The sequence below is a fragment of the Asterias rubens genome, chromosome 4 (genome assembly GCF_902459465.1).
Source record: "Asterias rubens chromosome 4, eAstRub1.3, whole genome shotgun sequence".
NCBI lineage: Eukaryota > Metazoa > Echinodermata > Asteroidea > Forcipulatida > Asteriidae > Asterias > Asterias rubens.
In genome coordinates this window covers 5,648,392-5,664,151 of record NC_047065.1, presented here as the reverse complement: position 1 = coordinate 5,664,151, position 15,760 = coordinate 5,648,392, and the positions used below count along the sequence as shown (strand labels likewise).

The 15,760-nt window shown below is 40.3% G+C and overlaps 4 protein-coding genes across 4 annotated transcripts; all 4 read left to right on the top strand.

Annotated features, from left to right (window-relative positions):
• The first annotated feature begins 643 nt into the window (after positions 1-643).
• LOC117288751 (glutathione S-transferase theta-1-like) lies at positions 644-6,397 on the top strand. The gene is made up of 4 exons (XM_033769579.1): positions 644-916; positions 4,207-4,346; positions 4,836-4,955; positions 5,878-6,397. The coding sequence occupies exons 1-4, from the start codon at positions 749-751 to the stop codon at positions 6,254-6,256; spliced, it is 807 nt and encodes a 268-aa protein (XP_033625470.1). The 5' UTR covers positions 644-748; the 3' UTR covers positions 6,257-6,397.
• A 1,333-nt stretch (positions 6,398-7,730) lies between these two features.
• Positions 7,731-8,868, top strand: LOC117288877 (glutathione peroxidase 2-like). The gene is made up of 2 exons (XM_033769741.1): positions 7,731-8,066; positions 8,329-8,868. The coding sequence occupies exons 1-2, from the start codon at positions 7,731-7,733 to the stop codon at positions 8,866-8,868; spliced, it is 876 nt and encodes a 291-aa protein (XP_033625632.1).
• A 5,044-nt stretch (positions 8,869-13,912) lies between these two features.
• LOC117288875 (beta-1,3-galactosyltransferase 1-like) lies at positions 13,913-14,347 on the top strand. Its single transcript, XM_033769740.1, has one exon. The coding sequence runs from the start codon at positions 13,913-13,915 to the stop codon at positions 14,345-14,347; it is 435 nt and encodes a 144-aa protein (XP_033625631.1).
• Positions 14,348-14,402: 55 nt separating this feature from the next.
• On the top strand, positions 14,403-15,553 carry LOC117288871 (beta-1,3-galactosyltransferase 5-like). Its single transcript, XM_033769725.1, has 2 exons — positions 14,403-14,669; positions 15,512-15,553. The coding sequence occupies exons 1-2, from the start codon at positions 14,403-14,405 to the stop codon at positions 15,551-15,553; spliced, it is 309 nt and encodes a 102-aa protein (XP_033625616.1).
• The last annotated feature ends 207 nt before the right edge of the window (positions 15,554-15,760 follow it).

Here is a 15,760-nt window from a genome sequence, read left to right as displayed (position 1 = left end):
TTTTACGTTTTGACCAAAGGTGTTGATGTGTTTTGACCGAAAAGGTATTTATGAATTGGAATCAAAGTGTGTTGAATCGGTTTTCAACTATAGGGTTTAACCCGCCGAGGCCTGGTTCTTTATAATTTACCTCGACTTCGTCTCGGTAAAATTATCAAGAACCAGGCCTCGTTGGGATTAAACCACTAGTTGATTCCTCTTCACTACACATTGATTTCCTTATTCAATGTTTGTCTTCATCACTTCGCAAGTCCCTTTATTCAAACAAGGCTTACACCATACCGTCTAATTGTAAAATGTTTGATTCGGGTTTGAACAAATTTGCTCAGTTTGCGCGCACTCCCAAACAAAAAATGGGGCAGAATGTTGACATGGGGTCAAAGGTGATGAGCGAGCCCGAATTCTTGGAGTCAGTTCCTTGCTAACCCACAGTAAAGGTCACGTAAACTACGAGACGAGGACAAAGTTGTCATGGTCGTTGCATCATTAAGCATTGAGACTTGTGTTTATAGAAAGCACTTGTGCAGAGACATCTCATTGTATTGTAAGGAGAGCCTTAATCACGCATCGATCGAGATTCTTACTCTTCAAACTTGGAAAAGAAATCATCAAGAAATGTCTTTGAGCACTAGTGCATGAGTCAATGGGAGGGTAAACCTTGATTGTACGTGGCCGGCTGGATAGCTCTCAGCAGACGGAGGTTTCTTTTTCCTCTTGCGGGTCTGTTTCGAAGTGGGAGGCACACGCAATGGACTCACTGTTTAGAAAGTTTCGGTCTTCACCCAGCAGCTCTACGGGAACGGGTAGTGGTGACACAAATGGCACGTCTGTACTGCCTGGCAATAATAAGCCAGTCACTTTATATTTAATACGGTTATCCCCGCCCTGTAGGGCTGTCTGGCTGTATCTTGCGCAGGTAAGAAACGTCTCAAGGTTTCACAGTTTCAAAAAAATCTATTAGAAATATACAATGATTAAAGACTGTGAACACTATTGGTAATTGTCAAAGACTAGTCTTCACAGTTGGTGTATCTCAACATAGTTATGCATGCATAACAAACCTGTGAAATTTTTAGCTTAATCGGTCGTCAAAGTTGCGAGATAACAGTGAAAAAAACAACACCCAGGTCACACGAAGTTGTGTGCTTTCAGATGCTTGATTTCGCTTCGAGACCTCAAATCTAAACTTGAGGTCTCGAAATCAAATTCGTGGAAAATAACGTCTTTCTCGACAACTACGCCACTCCAGAGGGAGCTGTTTCTCACAATGTTTTATACTATCAACCTCTCCCAATTATTCGTATATCAAGAAAGGTTTTATGATGATTACCAAGTAGTGTCCACTGCCTTTAAATTCAAGTATAGACCATTGTATCCTTCTAGTTAAAATATTTTTTAAATATTTTGTTCACAGTCATACATGCTTGATTGTTCTTGTACCCAATTTTAATTTATTAAATCTTCAATGTTTGCTTTAATTTCCTTTCAAGATGTTTCTATTTAATTGTTAACTTTGTACATAGGCCTACATATTATTTTATAGTTTTTTTCGGTCAATTCTAGCAGGCGAGACAATAACTATATGGGAAATGTTTACATTTTGTATCATAATTTTCACATGGAAGAGTTGTAAGAAGCAGCGGGTGAACAAGTTTTGAGTTGTTCACCTACAATAAAAATTATAATATAACGAGCGCCATCATGTTTTACAGACACTGGTTAAGTCAAAAACCAGTCTTCTCAACATATGCAGTTCTCAACATATGCATAAATTACAAACCTGTGAACTTTTACTTTAGGCCAAATATAAAAAAAATACCAGTTGATCGTCCGAATTAAAAAAAAAAAGAGGAGGATGAGGACCTTACTATTTATTATTTACTTTTTCAAGATGGCCGCTTAGTATTTAAAATCAAACAGGCCACCAATTCTTCAGTTTGAATCAACTGCAAACTTATTATACCTATTAGTTGCATGAGGACACTAACAGGGTCGGATAACACTAACAAGATTTACTGGTAGGCATTCACTAATATTGTGTTATGGAACAAAAATAGTATAAAAAAAAGAAGAAAAAAAAAGGATGCGGCCCCCAAAAAGGATGCGGGCGGGGACGATCATTTTATTTATTTATTTATTTATTTGGCCTTAGCTCAAATTGGTCTTCGAAGTTGCGAGATAAAGTTGAAAGAAAAAACACCCTTGTCCCACGAAGTTGTGTGCACTAATTTTGAGGTCTCGAAATCAAATTCATGGAAAATTACTTCTTTCTCAAAAACTATCTCACAATGTGTTATACTACCAACAGCTCGCCAGTACTCGTCACCAAGTATGGTTTTATGCTGGTTATTATTTTGAGTAATTACCAATAGTGTCCACTGCCTTTAAAATTGTCTTCAAACTGTACAAAAATAATGTTTGCGTGAAGTCCATGCTCTGTGGCTCTATGTGTGAAAAGGTGTGATATAACAGGGATGGTCTATTGGGCAGAGAGAATTATCTTCTAGAACAACTGACAGTGGGACACAGTTTTGTGAAGGTTCCCGCTGTTTGGAGTTGACCATGAGGCCAGGGGGCATATTTTTCTTTTCTTCAAAGATTGATGCTAGGACGTGTGGAGAAGTTACAGAAGTGTGTTGTTGTAGTTGTTAAGTGTGTTGGAGCTTCCAACGGTTGGGCAGAGCCGTAGCTCCCGAGCCATGGTTTCGAAAAAAGGCTTTGGTGAAATCAAGGCCGACGGATGGTTTTACTGTAATGTACAAACAATAGGGACACAATGAAGATGGCATCGCCATTGTCTACTGGCTATGAGATATTGGCCTAGCTCCTGAACAACCAAAATTTTTGCGAATAATAATAGTGTCCATGCACTGCACTGTCGTATTGATTCAGTGCTCGTGTTGCAAGAAATCACACCGCCCAGTGCTACCAAATATTTGCTCAATAAATCAATTATTCTTGTAGGCCCCTATAGTAGATTAACTTCCACATCCAAGCAACGAAGCATGGTCAAAGAATGTGAAGCTAATCTTAAGTCGAATTGACATGGACACCAGACCCACCGTTAAATAAAACAAGAGGGGCAAGTGATGGTCAAACATGCTATTTGCCATTATTATTAAACGTAGTAGTAGAGCGAGGGTATCGGTGAAAGTTAAGATGTTTGAACAAAATAATCACCCAACCTGTTAGGACTTGTACTGCTATTTCCCCACCACCAGCACACAGCAACACGGCGGCTGTATTTTTGCACAATGCGCGCGGCAATTTCCAACACTTTTGCAATAAATTCCACCGTTTTACATGTGTAATCCCCAAATCGCGGCCAGAATGGGCGCGTTTGCCATGGGTCAGTATAGCCCACCGCAGCGGCGGCAGTATGGAAAGTCATATCTCGCTATACTTTCTCTTACTTCCAAATTGAAACCGTCAATCGAAAATTTAATATAAGAGCTTGTTACACACCCAGAAGTTTTGACAAAAATTTACTGAATGTGTATCAGTGATCATGGCATTGGATGTTTGCTTGGACACAATTAGGCAGTGGACACAATTGGTAAACACTTAAAATAATTATTAGCATAAAACCTTTCTTGGTGACGAGTAATGAGGAGAGGTTGATGGTATAACAAATTGTGAGAAACGGCTTCCTCTGAAGTGCCACAGATTTTGAGAAAAAAAGTAATTTTCTACGAATTTGGTTTCGAGACCTCAGATTTAGAACTTGAGGTCTCGAAATGAAGTGTGACAAGGGTGTTTTTTTCTTGCATTATTATCTCGCAAGTTCGATGAGCGATTGAGCTCAAAGGCTAGTCTTTGGCAATTACCAATAGTGTCCACTGCCTTTAAACTAATTTATAGTCCAAGTTAAATAAATGCTTTGCAAAAAGATGTTTTACAAAACCATTCACAAATGAAATCATTCTCAGTTTAGCTCTGCAAGGTTCAGCTATAATGACCGGATGGTTCTGTTTCATTTAAATTAATTTTTATTTTTTGCATGTTGTTGTTTGTTTCTTGGTAATTTTGTCGAGATGATTGGAGATGGTGCGATGGGGGTGGTTGCTTTTTTTTTTGTCACAGGTAGAGAGTTAGCGTTTGTCGGGGTGTTTTAGATCATACTAAAACTTTTGAACAATAAGTGGTAAGATGCATTGAGGAATACGAATTTTAAACTGAGCAGTTGTGAATAAAATTGATTTCCAGAACAAGATCCCATATGCCCTGGTGGATATTGATCCGGCTGCTCCGGTAGATTCCAACGGGCGGAGGCCTGAACTACCAAGTAGTCTTCCACACCAGGACGTCCCAATATTGGTTGACGGAGAAGTAACCGTCTTCGAAGGGTAAGATAATCAACAGTACTTAACAAAAAACATGACACTACCTCACTACCTCGCTGCGCCCAAATTAATTGCATTCTACATTTAATATTATTTCAGAAAGACACTGGACACTATTGGTAATTTTCAAAGACCAGTCTTCTCACTTGGTGTATTTCAATTACATGCATACAATAACAAACCTGTGAAAATTTGAGCTCATATATTGGTCGTCAAAAATGCGAGATAATTGAAAGACAAAACAACCTTTTTACACATAAGTTGTGTGCTTTCAGATGCTTTATTTCGTGACATCAGAATCTAATTCTGAGGTCTCGAAATAAATTCGTGGAGAATTCTTTCTCGAAAACTATGTTACTTCAGAGGGAGCCGTTTCTCACAATGTTTCATACTATCAACCTCTCCCAATAACTCGTTGCCAAGTATTGTTTTATGCTAATATTGTTGTTTATCAACATAACGAAACTAACCTTTCCCTCTTCTTATTTGCAGGCCGGCTATTATACGTTATCTCTCGACTCGCTACACAAACTACAAGGGCTACGGTGTGACTGTATCAGAACGAATGATGGTGGAGTCTCTGATCGCTTGGGCACATAACGATTTACACAGGTAACGATAATGTGACCTGGGGTCGATTTCACAAAGAGTTAGGACTGGTCCTAACTTAGGACTATTCCTAGGACATAAACAAATTGCATGGATAGTCCTAAGTTAGGACGAGTAACTGGTCCTAACTCGAGTTAAGACTAGTCCTAACTCTTTGTGAAATCCACCCATGGACACATTGTAAGACTTTTCCATATGGCGTTATATACCACCATCAGGGCCCAATTTCATAGAGCTACTAAGCACACAAATTTGCTTAGCATGACATTTCTTCCTTGATAAAAACAGGTTTGCCAACCAAATTTCCATGTGATTTTCAAGATAAGCTAACAAAAGCTGAATACCAGTATTAACAAGCACCATGCAACAAATGAAAATTTGGCTGGTAGTCCTGTTTTTATTGGCCAAGAAATTTCATGCTTAGCAAATTTTTGTGCTTAGCAGCTCTAATCATAAAGAGTAACGAGTAATGCGGAAAGGTTGATAGTATAAAACATTGTGACAAACGGCTCCCTCTGAAGTAACGTAGTTTTCGAGAAGGAAGTAATTTTCCACGAATTTGATTTGAGACCTGTGACAAGGGTGTTTTTTCCATCATTTTTTTTCTTCTTGCAACTGCGACGACCAATTTGAGCTCAAATTGTCACAGGTTTGTTATTTTATGCTTATGTTGAGATACACCAAGTGTCTTTAACAAAATTACCAATAGTGTCCAGTGTCTTTAAGATAACTTGCGTATAAACTAAAGTGATAACTTGTGTTGTTGTAATTTGTTTTCTTGAGACCAGTCTTTTCCGACTTGTTGGTTTAAGTCTTTGAATTTGGGCTTATTTACATACTATTAAAAACAGATGCCGATATTCCCTTTATTACATTTATTGTTTAAAGTATATTCATCTGTTTGCCTTTTCACTTATTATTTCAGAATAGTAGGTTACCGGTGCGCCTACCCTCAGGTCTTCGAAGAATTTCAACTCCAACCCGAACCTGCCAACGAAGCACTCATCGAGACTGGCATTAAACAACTCTTAAAACACCTCGAGCGCCTTGAGAAACGCTACCTGGCATCCGCTAAATTCCTCTGCGGAGATTCGCTGACGTTCGCTGACTCTGTTGTAGCTACGGTCATCCTGCAGTCCGAGTGGCTGGGGTTCTCACTGCGTCTTTGGCCGCGGGTTGTTGACTGGTTGGAGAGGGTGAGCCGGCAGGAGTGCTGGGACGAAGTGCACAAGAACCACGTGGCGTTTATATCCGAACTTCGAGCTGGAATACTGTATCCCACTCTCGACAACATTGCCAAATGAAGTACTATTAAACACGTTTCGGTCATTTCTCACATCAGGACCCATGAGTTTTGTAAATTTTCCTTTATACATGTCCCTTAAAGACACTGGACACTATTTCAAATTTCAAACTGTCATAGGCAAGTCTTCCCGGTTGCTGCATCTCAACATAATTATGCATGAACCCGTGAAAATTTGAGCTCAATATTGGTCGTCGAAAATGCGAGATAATAATGTCAGAAAAACACCGTTGTCACACGTAATTGGTGTGCTATCAGATGCTTGATTTCGAGACCTCAAAATCTAATTCTGAGGTCTCGATACCAAATTCGTGGAAAATTACTTCTTTCTCGAAAACTACTCTTTCACTTCAGAGGGAGCCGTTTCTCACAATCAACCTCTCCCCATTACTCGTTACCAATTGAGGTTTTATGCTGATAATTAGTTTGACTAAATACCAATAGTGTCCACTGCCTTTAATATGGGATTTGATGTGTTCATTTTTTTTGTTTTTAGTCATGAAAGGAGTCACAACACAGTGACCGACAAAAGTAACACATTCGTGACGTGGAAATGGAATGATCTTAACATAAATATACCGTAACGAAATCATGTTTTTTTATGCCTTTAGATTGCTTCTATATCATAGTTAAATGGTTTTAATTTATTGTATATAAATCTTATATAGTTGTACGGTTTGTCGTTCCATTTACTTCATAGTCTACATTAAAAACTAGTATATAGAAGGTTAATGCATTTCATTGGTTATTGTGAAATAAATTATGTTTAATTCAGTCTGCAAATGAAAATCCGGTTAAATCAGATTGCCTCATTCTAAGTAGTGCACTTGAACGCTCCCCAAACAATACCCGACAGCTTCTATATTGGTTTAATTATTGATGTTATTCCAAACTCAATATTGACTTTCTAGCCGGGGGCCACGCTCTGGTTAAACATAATATTCCATATCTGGCTCTGTGTGGATGATAGGGTTGCTAACCGTACACAATCTCAGTCGAGATAATAAGCAGTTGCTAGCCACAGGACGGGGTATTGTAGTTACCAAAATAAGTGTTGGAACGGGTGCATCTTTGTGTGCACACTGCACATGAAGTGTGCTATATCTTGACCCGCAGAGTATACTCGATACAACAACTATCTCATACTTCTTTTCTACATGACATATATTGAGCGATGAGTACTTTGAAAACGGACTATTTTGTGTAGTGTGACCAGTCAGTGCCCATTCATTATAAATAACTAATGGAAATCATTGGTTTATGATTCTGATAGGAGATTGTGCAACTGATTATGGACTTTAGTATAAGTAATGTTTTCGGTGGTAAATTTTGGGAGCTCGTTTGTACTCATTTCTGCGCTTCATTCTGAAGCTTGGTCCAGAGGCTGATGTGAACCGAAGAGCAGCTTCAACTGGATGATGTGTTAAATTGTATGGCGAATGTTACCGACGAATTAGAACTCTTGAATAGTAATAATGGCAGGGAAAAGTGTCCAGCGTGATCAGGTTAAAAAGGGAGCGGTTGAATCACTACGGTCGACTATAAATTCAAACGCTGTGACTCATGATCTTAAAACCAACCGGCAGGGGTGTTTAGACGACTCGGTGTCGCGGACCGTCCTGGAAGACGAAGAAGGGTACTTCGTGTCCAGTGGTTCGTTGGTTCCAGTTTCACTGGTGAGGTCTTTCTACGAGCTGTCTGCCCTGGACGTGAACGGGAAGATGGTGCAGTTTTCCCGGTTCGAGGGGCGGGTGGTGCTGGTGATGTGCATGGCAACTGGAGACGAGCAGGCTACCAGGGAATTCACACAGGTGGGGAGAGGTCTATTATAAAATATTCCGTTTTGAGAACAGGGTCTGCTTTCAGAAGGCCTGTTCATAAGCAAAAAAACTTGCGAAGCACATAATACTGTCTATCACATACCAGTCAAACTTATTGCGACTGGAGCACCACTCAATTAATACTCAGCAAAGACATTTTTGCCAATTTGAGTTGTTTTTCTGTTTTAAAACAGCTTTAAGAAATGTTGGTACTCTGCATTTGTTATATTTTTTTAAAATATTTATTATACAGATGAATGAGTTTGTGTCCGCGTACGACTGTCGTGGCTTGAGCATTCTCGCCTTCCCTTGCGACCAGTTTGGTAACAAAGAACCCTGGCACAACCACGAGATACCATTGTGCATGTCTCACGTCCGTCCCGGCCGGGGATTCGCACCAAAGTTCCATCTGATGGGCAAGTGCGAAGTGAACGGCCCGCGGTCTCACCCGGTCTTCGAGTACCTGAAGCAGAGGCTCCCGGGCTGGAGTGACGAGCCTTCGGCCACCATCAGGTCACTGCGAGGGAAACTGCTCCCGCCCAAGGCTCCGGATGTCCGCTGGAACTTTGAGAAGTTTCTGATCAGCTACGACGGCAAACCGTACAAACGGTTTTTGAGCAGCACGCCGCTGAGAGCTATCGCTGGGGATGTTGAAGACTTATTGAGACGTTCGGTTATAGTGATGATGTCAACAAACAGTCGCCATGGGGGAAATAAATTTCTTCAGTATGATCCCACTAGGCAAGATAAGACGCATTCGAAAAAGACTTCAAGACGTATGAAAGAATTTTGAATTCACTATTAGATTGGAGAAGTGGTTTTTCTCCGTCTAATTAGTAGTGAGCAATAAGCTGTTTTATTAAAAAAAAAATCCCATATGCCCGGGGTGCAGCGTTTTTGGCGACACCAACCCAGCCATACCGAGTCAACAAGTCGGTTACCGTTTGGTCTGAGCAGCCTCGTTACCGCAGTTCAACACGCGAAAACCATGCCCAACACGCGAAAACGCTCAACCGGTGACCAAAGATCAAACCACTCGTGTATTTACACAAAATAATTATTAGTCCCAACAATGGTCAAACTTACTTGATACCTGGGCCCAATTTCATAGAGCCGCTAAGCAGAAAAATTTGCTTAGCATGAAATTTCTTCCTTGATAAAAATAGGATTACCAACCAGTTTTTCATTTGTTGCATATTGCTTGTTACAGGTATTGTTTTATCAAGGGAAAACATTTCATGCTAAGCAAATTTTTGTGCTTAGCAGCTCTATGAAATTGGGCCCTGATTTCGCCCAAAGTTGTGCAAGTGCTAACTGTTGAATGAGTGCATGCTGGTCTAGCTATAGCGATCGAACTTGAATTAGAACAGCATGCAGCTCATTCCAAGCCTAACGCACGCGTAGCGAGTTTTATTTTGCGATTATTAGGTCTATGTAGGCCTATAATAATGGTGGACCGTGCACTTGTTCTCAACCGCACACCATAGCCATCACAAACAAATATTGTTGATAGCCTGTGATACTTGGAGACGGCACACAGCAGTGAAGTAAAGAAAACATAAAATGTCATTTCCCAGGATGTTACGTTTGTAAATTGTTTTGTGCTGTGGTTTGAAAAAGCGTGGCACACACAATATTAACACGCCAAGAAACATTGTCAAGGGTCAAGGGATTGTGCAGGGGAGGTCGATGATTGCCTGGTACCTGACTACATGGGTGTTGTGTCCTTATAATTGGTTAAATACAAGTTTTTGGGTAACGCCATCTTTGATGGTAGAGTTGTCTTTTTACGGTACCTTGTTTTACATGACATGAAGTGAACATGATAGCATCCTGTTAACTAACTTCTCTGCGTCTTTGTGAATTCCTTGCTGACTACACTACATACAGTAGGCTTGATTTGTGGCAATACTAATAATATGACTATCAGCCCGCACTAGTTGAAAACTTCTCCGAACTTGCATCCACGTCATATAGGACCCTATATAATAAATAACATCTAAAAATAATGACATACGAGTCGAGCAAAAAAAATGGTGGGAACAATCTGGCCGGAAGAATGTGACCCAGAGAAGAATAAAAATAGATAAACTTTTACAATCCAGTAGATAGGCTTACTGCGTTTTTATCTATGTATTCGGGACCATAATCAACCCCTCTGCCGACCCATGCGAAGGATCAGTCCTTGGTGTCAACTTCCCATTATTACCGAGTGGCACACTGTTCAGTATCTGATTATAATATCATAAAATCTAAACCTGCAACTAGTTTATTTCTGTCTGTAAATCAACTATTTATGGATTTAAGAGATGTTAAATTTGCATCGGGGATAAAGAATATTAATTTTTTTTTTTTTATCAATACACCGATGTGTGTTAGCACTGTATACTCAGTACTTTCCCGAGTCCTGTGAATAAAAATCACAGGCATTTTACTCGGGTGGGATTCGAACCCACGACCCTTGCGATTCTAGAGCAGTGTCTTACCAACTAGACTACCGATGGATTGTTGTAGATTTGTTTTTCTAATAACGGTAGGCCATGTCACTTGGCTGTCGAATTTTAACATGGAACACTTTGAGTTAGCCCTAAAAATTGCTCCGTAACCCTTTCATTTCATTTTGGGCAAATGGGGGAGCGCAGCCGCAGAAATGGCCTGCTGAATTGAAAAGGAGAAACAAAGGTGAAACAGGGAATGATGTAATTTTTTCTTCGATTTGAAGGGGATTAAATATTTTAATATATTTATGTTCAGGTATTTCTTGTTTTAGCAATGCCTTGCATTGGTTGGTTCATAGAGTAAGGACAGTCTGTCCTTACTCTATGGCTGGTTGAGGAGTATAGGCCTTGTACAGCGCCCCCTAGAGAGGTGCCCAGTCTACCCTATGGGAAACTAACGTTAGTATAGACTGGGCCCGAGATTCCATTGGGTCGACCCCGGTGTGTGGCGTTTCTTTTTTCCAGGACGAACGTGGGTAACTATCTGCACACGTCCGTCCTGGTAAAAAAAAAAACGCCACACATCGGGGTCGACCCAGGGAAGCTAAACGAACGCACCCAATCATCGTTTGATAAACGTGCAGTGACATAGGTGCCCAAAGAATCACTTCTGTCACGTTCGCAATTTGAGTTGACAGCGTATCTTATTTGAAATGACTGAGGTCTAAGGCCGGTGTCAGATGCAATTGTGTCCACCATGTAATATTGTCCGCTCCGGACACTTTTGCACATGCAATCGTGTCTGGGGTTATGCAAAAACCGTCCGGCGGACATGGTACATGACTGATGTATGTGCCCGCGTAAGCGAGCGTGCATGCACTGAACCTACATAATGTGCATCATGAATATTCGTGATTTTATGATTGCAGCGAATACCCAACGGCCGAACAAAATTTATTTCATGTCATTCATGACATGCACTTAGGTGATAAACAAGGCGAACGTGTTCCATTGATCAAGGGTGTTTAATTTACTGCAAGGACGGTTTTGCACGGGGGCGGACACAACTCCTGTATGTGCTAATGTGTCCGGGCGGACACAATTGCATTATGCAGCAGCGTCCGGGCGGACACGATTGCTTATGCAAAACCGTCCGGCGGACATTATTGCATATGCAAATTTGGCCTACATTGGACAACAATGTTTGACTAACCCCATGTGTTTCTCTTAAATTCGGCCCGATTTTGCTTATAAATAGTGCCTACCTCTTAAATTTTATTTCAATAATTATGGGATTCAAATTTTGATACAATTGCTGGAATTAGGCCTTCTACTGAGGACTTGTTCAACTTCGGACTTACCCGTTGTGATTTGTTTCAAATGTTGAACATGTGGTTTGTTTTATATTTTGTCAACCAAATCATTAAGAAGCTGGACTAAGTGATCAGCCAAAAATATCAAATATATGTCAAATAGCAAAATAATAACCATTCACCTATGAACCCACTTCCAGTGATCCCGAGCCACAAGCCTACTGCCGCTGTGTTAAAGGCAGTGGACATTATTGGTAATATTACTCAAAATAATTATTAGCATAAAACCTTTCTTGGTGTGGGGAGAGGTTGATAGTATAAAACATTGTGAGAAACGGCTCCCTCTGAAGTGACATAGTTTTCGAGAAAGAAGTAGTTTTCCACGAATTTGATTTCGAGACCTCAGATTTAGAACTTGAGGTCTCGAAATCGACCATCTAAACGCACACAACTTTGTGTGACAAGGGTGTTTTTGTCTTTCATTATTATCTCGCAACTTTGATGACCGATTGAACTCAAATTTTCACAGTTTTGTTATTTTATGCATTATGTAGAAATACACCAACTGTGAAGGCTAATCTTTGACAGTTACCAAAAGTGTCCACTGCCTTTAAGTACAATAAATGCTGTGGTTTGTTTAAATATTTTGGCAAAAAAAAATCATTAAAAAGCTGGACTTGTGATTTTCCAATAATTAGCTCAATAATTTTCCAATTAGCCAAAATCTCTTCATTGTACTCACCGGTTTCACTGTGACTCTTATCAGGTCAACATTCATCTGGAACACCCAGCCATCCCTAGCCACAAGCCTACTGCCGCGGTTGTATAAATGCTGAAGAGTAGAGAGAAGATCTCACTGTTACCTAATCGATCTCTCAAAATTGATTTTGGTCAATTCCTACAATTTAAAACTGCTTTCACGATAACACTTCTTTCCAAAACCTCACATTATAAACCCCCACCTGTAATTCCGTCTATAGTTGCGTGATTAATTTTGGTTTGCTTACAAAATTAATTTGGTTTAAATACTTTTATATTTTGATATCTCTTCAGGTCGCGTCGTAGCTACATGAAGTGCTAATTGGCTGAGAGCCACCAGAACCGGGTTCGATACTCGGTTGTGTTTTTATATTCTTTATTTTGCCTTATAGGCGCCAGTGAATTATACAAGTAGTATTAAAAACCAGCTTCAAACACCAACGGGCACTGTGGCGACATGGTGCACTGGATAGTTCAATTGCGTGCTATCCAGAGCTGGGACATCCGGTTCGAATCCTATTCCCGTACCAAAGGGACATGACTTTTACTGCTGGCACCAGTAAGTGATTGGGGTCCGTCATGTCTCTCCCCAAACTAGGAAAGGGTGATTATTCCGGGTGGGAAAGTAAAGGAGGGATCGGAAATAGCCACCCCTTAAAGGTTCTAATGGGTGATCACCACGCTGGTTTCGACCAGACTTTGAGTCCCCTGAATGCCTGGTCTTCACTCCGACTAACTTTCTGCACAAATCTACTTTAATTTAAATTTTTACTTTACAATCTGTTTACTAATGTATTTAGTTTTGTTCAGGTCTTTGTTCTAATTCCCTGACGACATGTATATTTTCAAATACTAACAGCTAAGCAGTCTTTTAAAATTTGTTATATACAACTTTGAGCCCACTTTACTTAAGACATAAAGGTTTGGCTGCGGGTGACTATAGGGAAGAGTCCAAGATATGAAGCCGAGTGTGAGAGGCATGAGTGAGCCCCAGCAAAGGAGCAGCATTCGCCTTACAAAAAAATAGTTAATGGCCTGACGTTTCGACCCAGGAAGAGTCTTTCTCGAAGGCTAAAATGACAACACAACAAACATAAGCAGTGAAGTGGAAATACATGAATGGGGTTAGAAAGCATACAGAAAAAAGCAGGGGGTATAAGATGAAGTGTTGATGAACCCCTGTTTAGTATGCCGCACAATCAGCGCACACCCATACTTGTGTAACCCATGAGGAGATTTTAAAATATACCTAAAGTAAGGTCATCGGTGTCTTTAAGTCTGTGTGTTAATATAAAACAACATCTGAGACAAGGAGATCCAATTAACGATGAAGACCATACCTGCCGTCCGTTTTGCGTTGATTTACGTACTTTTGGTGGTTGTCGCACTGGGATATTTTATGCTACCATCGCGTAAAGTAGACGGTAGCCGTTTGCCAATCACAACGCCAAGACCCACCAACAAACATACAACCACTGAGATGACCACAGTGAAACCAGTCGTCAATCCTCATCTGTTTAAGTTTACAATACACAACCAAGCTGCCTGCTTCAACAGGAACAACTCACAAGGAGCACTCTTCTTGGTTTTGCTCGTCAAATGTGCGCCGTTCGAGAAGTTGGACCGGCAGCAAATCCGGAAAACTTGGGGAGGTGTCAAGGAGGTGCTCGGCAGGCGGGTCCTGACGATGTTTCTTCTAGGGGAGTCAACGGACCCCCATCATTCGGAAACAAATTTAAGAGGAGGACAGTACATTTCATGATCTTATCCAAGAAGACTTCATCGATGCTTACACAAATCTGACTTACAAGAACATGATGGGACTGAAGTGGGTCTCGATGTACTGCCCTCAAACCAGCTTTGTGGTGAGTGTAGATTCTGACATGATGATTAACATTGTTACACTGGTGAAACGTCTGTCTACAATGCCCAAGACTAAATTTGCAGAGGGACATCTTCAGACCAACATTCCCGTGAGCAGGGCCAAGACAAATAAGTGTTACATGCCAAAGGAGGAGTTCGCCGATAATTTGTATCCACCTTTTCTTCAAGGCGCTTGCTACGCAATGTCTCGAGATGCAGCTGTAAGTGTCTTCGATGTATCGAAGTATGTACCTTTCCTTCGTCTCGATGATGTATTTGTGGGGATCTGTTTGACAAAATCCGGTGTCCATCTGAGGTATTCTTTACTGTACGAGCAGACTCAGAGTTTGAATCGTGCGATGAAAGGAGGCATTGGGGTTGGGATACTCCATAACAAGCATAAAATCAACCAAGCAGCGCTCAAACTGTGGCGCAAAATTGTTGGCTCACAAATTGCGAACATGTCAAGACGATAATGATTGCTCTGGGACCATTTACGGCTTGGACTCCTTGGATTAAGTCGTGAATTTTGTCATTTGTCTTTAGTATTTACAACTTGCAGTAATTTTGTTTGTGGCGTATTAATTCATTATGGTTTTTTGTACTCTCCTTTATGATAATATAGGTTTTCTCGGTCAATTTCGGCAAATGATCAGCCAATTTAACCACCAAGCTATTCTGTTTCGCGCGAAATCAAATGCTAGTGAAAAGGGTCATCGATTTCATTTTATGATTAATCAAATGTAATGTTGCGTGATTCGATTTAACAAAATATTCATTCAATTTAACAATTCATCAAAGCAGCATTCAAATTCACAGACGCTTCTTGAAGCGTGTGTGTCACGAAAAAGAATGACGATATGCTTAATTGAGGAATTTGACTCGACTCAAAATGAAACTGAATGGCCGAATTCTGAATTTGAAACGCAGTAACAACTGGAGAGACAAACTGCTTTAACTCGAACGCATGAAAATGAAATTGACCGCTCATTTTCTTAATTTGACCGAGAAAACCTATAATAATATATTTTATTTTTTATTTTTTATATTGCGCTCTCTCCAGAACGAGCCTGTTCGAGTGCGCATGACAGTTACAGTTCCATAATGATTTTTACACCAGAAGCAGTTAAAGAAAAGTACATCAGTAAAAATGTAAGCAAAATAGCAATCCAAGCCTTACAGAGAATAAAAACAGATGCATGAACACCAGAAAACTGTAACAACTAAAAAAACAATACGACTTACGAGCAAGCAATTGGAAAACATTTTAAGCATTTTTGGGAGAAGAAATTACTAGCAAAAATACTCTAAA

Bases quoted from the DNA above. Each gene is read 5' to 3' on its own strand.
- LOC117288751 (XM_033769579.1), top strand. From the start codon at position 749: ATGGACTCACTGTTTAGAAAGTTTCGGTCTTCACCCAGCAGCTCTACG. The intron at 917-4,206 runs GTAAGAAACGTC...ATTGATTTCCAG, and splicing joins TCTGGCTGTATCTTGCGCAG to AACAAGATCCCATATGCCCT. The intron at 4,347-4,835 runs GTAAGATAATCA...TCTTATTTGCAG, and splicing joins GAAGTAACCGTCTTCGAAGG to GCCGGCTATTATACGTTATC.
- LOC117288877 (XM_033769741.1), top strand. From the start codon at position 7,731: ATGGCAGGGAAAAGTGTCCAGCGTGATCAGGTTAAAAAGGGAGCGGTT. The intron at 8,067-8,328 runs GTGGGGAGAGGT...TTTATTATACAG, and splicing joins CTACCAGGGAATTCACACAG to ATGAATGAGTTTGTGTCCGC.
- LOC117288875 (XM_033769740.1), top strand. From the start codon at position 13,913: ATGAAGACCATACCTGCCGTCCGTTTTGCGTTGATTTACGTACTTTTG.
- LOC117288871 (XM_033769725.1), top strand. From the start codon at position 14,403: ATGGGACTGAAGTGGGTCTCGATGTACTGCCCTCAAACCAGCTTTGTG. The intron at 14,670-15,511 runs GTAAGTGTCTTC...CGCTCTCTCCAG, and splicing joins CAATGTCTCGAGATGCAGCT to AACGAGCCTGTTCGAGTGCG.